The sequence below is a fragment of the Alligator sinensis genome, unplaced genomic scaffold (genome assembly GCF_000455745.1).
Source record: "Alligator sinensis unplaced genomic scaffold, ASM45574v1 scaffold928_1, whole genome shotgun sequence".
Lineage (NCBI taxonomy): Eukaryota > Metazoa > Chordata > Crocodylia > Alligatoridae > Alligator > Alligator sinensis.
In genome coordinates, this window is record NW_005842229.1 from 222494 (window position 1) to 227450 (window position 4957).

The window sequence follows — 4957 nt, forward strand, 5'->3', positions numbered from 1 at the left end:
AGGATCCTGCAATGTGATGCTGCGGCTAGTAAAGTGAGCAAAACGCTGGCTTGCATCCATAGATGCTTTTGACAGATGTCATTCTCCCGTTGTACTCGGGACGTCATTCTCCCATTGTACTTGACCTTGGTGAGGCCGCAGCTGGAGTATTGCATCCAGTTTTGTGCTCCACAATTCAAAAAGGATGTGGAGAAGCTTGAGAGAGTCCAGAGAAGAGCCACGCGCATGATCAGAGGTCAGGAAAACAGACCTTATGACGACAGGCTGAGAGCTATGGGGCTCTTTAGCCTGGAAAAGCGCAGGCTCAGGGGTGATCTGATGGCCACCTGTAAGTTTATCAGGAGTGTTCACCATGATCTGGGGGAACGATTGTTCACCAGAGCACCCCAAAGCATGACAAGGTCAAACGGTTATAAACTCCAGCAAGACCGTTTCAGGCTGGATATAAGAATTTCTTTACTGTCCGAGCCCCCAAGGTCTGGAATAGACTGCCATCGGAGGTGGTTCAAGCGCCTACATTGAACACCTTCAAGAGAAATTTGGATGCTTATCTTGCTGGAATCCTATGACCTCAGCTGACTTCCTGGCCCTCGGGCAGGGGGCTGGACTCAATGATCTTCCGAGGTCCCTTCCAGCCCTGATGTCTATGAAATCTATGAAAATGAGAAAATTCAGGGTTTTCTGCATTTTTCCCTTCTGAACAGAAAATCCAGATCCCTTTTGATAGTACACTAACATAACCTAAAAATCACCAGGATCTAAACACTGTCCTATGCTGATCTTCAGGCTCGTTGTTTTCACCATCCCACTTGTCCTATATAAGCTTAGTTCAGCAAGGCTCTCGGTCAGTATTGTAGCATGGAATTTACTGCAGTTAAAAGAAAGTATAGATAAGTATGTTTTTCTATTTGCTAGAAATCCTTTTTTTGAGAGAGAGAGAGTTTTAATATTAACACTTATCCAATCTAAACTAATTAGTTGAGCATTAAAAACTGCTTATCTGTTTTCCTTTGTTTCTTTTTGGCATGTCTCTGTTGTTCATTCCAAGCATGGTGGTGTAAGAGCTCCAGTTGCTTTTGATGTCTTTAGTTTATTTCCCACTGTAGTTCCAGTAATATGTACTGGTGAGAGCGAGGGCTTTATCAAACTTAACAGCAAACTATGATCATACAAAACTGTGGCTTCTTCCTTTCAGTGATAGGGGTGTACATTAGCAACAGCATCACTGTATAATTTGATAACAAATGCTATGTAAGTTATTGCATTAGTTCATTTTGTTTAGCAATGTACTTTATCCATAAACTTATTCAGTGGGTAGGAATAGGGAGTCGGCTTCCCCAAAGTTTTATGCCTTTAACCTCTTCCAAACCAATTACCACTAGAAGCAAAAAATATTTGATAAATAAACAAAATTTTTCATGAATGTAAGACAGCTTGGCCCCACCAGGCTTAGATGCAAATTCTGGTGCTTCTGAAACAGGGTTTCCTAAAGACTGAATACAAAAGTACTGAAGGAAGATTATATAGTTACTTTGCCTACATCTGATAGAAACACTCCTTCAGCAGGTTGCAGTGGCTGACTTACTGCTGATTGAATTCAGAGCAACAAGAAATTAATCAGACATCTATGACTGCTCTGGTTATAGTGCTATTCAGTGGACTGGTTTATAAAAAGAATGCTAAAGGGGCTTTCTCATGGCTTTAGTCCACCTGCAGTAGAGCCCCAAGGACCTGTTAACACTGATCACATGGAGAAGCACCTCCCCAGCATAGGAAAAGTGTAGACTGCAGAAGGCCAGAAGAGAAGGTCACATGTGGTTAAACTTCACCCCCCAACTACTCTTCAGCATTAGAATATGAGGTGGTACAAACAAGGAGCTTGAAACCCACCCCTATAACCATTTTAAACAGTGCTCATTTCTGGCCTGTGGGCCAGATCCTGCCTGCAACATCATGTCATCTGACCCATAGGTCTCCCCACAGGTCAGGAAATTTGGCAGTGGGGAAGCAGGGACAGCATTAATCGCTGCTCCCCTTCTCCCAAATTTCTAGCCCAACGTCATGTGCTAGATCTGGTTGCAGAGTGACCCCAGGTACCAGCCTCACCATGCACTGACCCCGTGCTGGATCAGGCCCAGGGATCAGCCCTACGCCACTCTTCTGGCTCATGGGGCTGAAAGATTCAGCACTACTGATTTAATGCACTGTTCTTGCTTGGGTTTCTGAAACTTAAAAGCCCCAAACCTATTTGTTGTCCAACCGCTAAATAAGCTTAATCACGTGGTAATTTTTTTTTTTAATTGCCAAGAAAAAATATATGAAGGTGAAGATCTCTTGATGGAAAACCACTGCCTTGTTTTTGGCACTAGCATCCTTTATTTAGAACAATAAACACAGAAAAAAATGGCTTCTTGTTGAATATGTTTGGTGCTCCTGTTCTTTTTTTTCCTCCCTGTAGTTAAATTAATTTAATTGATTCCTGATCACTTACATGGACTCCGACATAGATAAATTACCATGGATTAAGTTACATGAGACTGTTTTTTACCATTCAAATGTTGCTCTAGATTTATTCTTATTCCAAATAAATATATGAAGAAAAAGGAAATTAGAAGTGTCTCATTCATAAGCATATTGGTGATAATCTTATAAACCAACTGCATTTTCCAAAGCTTCCTTTAGAGGGAACCAGATGCTTTGAAACAAAATAGCATCGTTATTCATGGAAAGACCTCTGATGTAAGTGGTCCTGTGACCACACAATGTGACCAGATGATAACGTCAGCTGACACAGCATAGTCAACAATCCTCTTAAAGCAGCAGCTATGTCTGCCAAGGCTTCTGAGAAAATGCAGATCATGATGGAGCTGGTAAATGAAACTGAGATCAGTCTGCTTGAATGCAAGGTCTGTTTTGAAAAATATAGCCACCAAAAAAAACATCGTCCAAGGAACTTACCCTGTGGGCATGTTATATGCCTGGATTGTGTGTGTTCACTAGCACATCCAAGGAACTTTAGGCTGGAATGCCCTTTCTGTCGAAGAGTGTGCAAATCGTCTGAGACAAGTGACTGTTTACCATTGTTGCACCTAACTGAGATCTTAAGACCGGCAACTAATATTCCTTCTGCTTCAGGAGCAACAGCTGGGGCAAGTGACGAAGGAATTGGATCAACATCTCCAGGCTTAACGTTCAGCCTTTCTTTTGGAGGCTGGGGAACGCTGATCAATCCGACTGGGATTTCTATATGTCAGAGATCTGGCTGTGTAGTAGTGGCACATGATGGCAAGAAAAGGATTAAGCTCTTTGGTTTGAGCGGAAGCTGTATACAGCAGTTTGGGGAACGAGGCAACGCAGGCAATGATATCAAATACCCACTTGATGTAACAGTCACACTGGATGGTCATGTCGTTGTCACAGACAGCGGGGATCAGTCTGTGAAAGTGTTTGACTTTGATGGAAGAGGCAAGCTAGTTATCCAAGGGCCCTTCCACTTACCATGGGGTTTGGATACCAACCCTGAAAATAAAATTATTCTGACTGATGCAAACGCAGGGGCCCTTTATCATTTGACAGCTGATTTTAAGAAAGGGGAACTAAAAAAGATTCAGAAGACCCAGTCAAACCTATGCAATCCAAGAGAGGTGGCAGTTTCTCAGCTGTCTGGGGTTATTGCTGTAATTGAGCACCTTCTGGCTAGAGGACCAAACTACAGCAGTACAAGGGTGAAGATATTCAATGCTGACATGACGCTTATTGGCCAGATCGATAGCTTTGGTCTCAACCTATTTTTTCCTTCCAAAATATATGTCACTGCTGTGACCTTTGACAGAGAGGGACATATCATAGTAGCAGATGTCTATAACCAGGTTGTATTGTGCTTAGGGAAGCCTGAGGAGTTTCCGGTCTTTAAGCCCATAATTACCCAAGGGCTTGCATACCCTGTAGCATTGACATACACAGCAAACAATTCTCTGATTGTCTTAGACAATGGTGACCATTCAGTAAAAATATATACCACTAGCTGAACTATTTTTGATTCCTGCTAATATAATTTAATTCAATTTTCATCTTTTAAAAAAGCTAAGCTATGGTTTTATTGGATAGTTGCATCATTTTTGTTCCTTCCATGAGCTTGTTGGAAACTGCTAGGTTTTTGGATGGATGTGCTCTATGATTTGTGAAATTCTTGCCAATTCTGACTTCTGCAAATTGTGTGACAGTCTGTCTACTGCAGCATAAGACAGAGATTTCCACCATATGACTTTGCATTTTTCCAAACTATTATAGACAATGAAGTTGTTGTTTGTGTGTGCATGTGTGAACAAAAAGAACAATTTTCTAAACATTTTTAGAAAGGGTAGTGTTAGATAATGGGAAATCCTGCCTATTTTGACTGCTGGAAAGGATGTCTTACCTTTTGGTTTTCTTTCTTAGTGTCTAATTTATCCGATATGTTGGGTAAGTTGAGAGAATGACATGAGGAAATAGAAATTTTCATGTTCAGAAATTCTGATAGAAGGGGAACTGGCTTGACGAGATGAAAAGTGGCTTTCAGTTCAGGATCATTGTAGACAATGTTCAACTAAGGTCCATACTGGCATCCATTATAATTTTTAAGGAGCCTAAGTGAAATGAATGGAAGGTTAAAGTCTAGGACTTCCAGTGTGATTACTGAAACTACCATGAAAACTGGTGTTGGAGGCCAATGGGATTAAAGACTGATTCATGGTCTCATCCCTACATATCTCATCATAAGAGTTGAGATGTATTAGTAGAGTAATACTTGGAAGATTTTGCTGTTAGTACTAGGCAGACAAGGTTCTTTGGGTGAATCTGATATCTTTTATTAGACCAACTTAAATAGTTGGAAAACAATTATTAAGCAAGCTTTAGGGTTCAAAAACCCTTCATCAGGCTAAGGAAGTTTCAGCAGTTGGTGTGTGCTCTTCCTGGA

At 41.2% G+C, this 4957-nt stretch overlaps 1 protein-coding gene across 1 annotated transcript; it reads left to right on the forward strand.

The window, feature by feature from the left end:
- Positions 1–2825: 2825 nt before the first annotated feature.
- Positions 2826–4928, forward strand: NHLRC1 (NHL repeat containing E3 ubiquitin protein ligase 1). The gene has a single exon (XM_006027255.2). It carries the CDS (start codon positions 2826–2828, stop codon positions 4026–4028), a length of 1203 nt encoding a protein of 400 aa, XP_006027317.1. The 3' UTR covers positions 4029–4928.
- The last annotated feature ends 29 nt before the right edge of the window (positions 4929–4957 follow it).

Bases quoted from the DNA above. Each gene is read 5' to 3' on its own strand.
- NHLRC1 (XM_006027255.2), top strand. From the start codon at position 2,826: ATGTCTGCCAAGGCTTCTGAGAAAATGCAGATCATGATGGAGCTGGTA.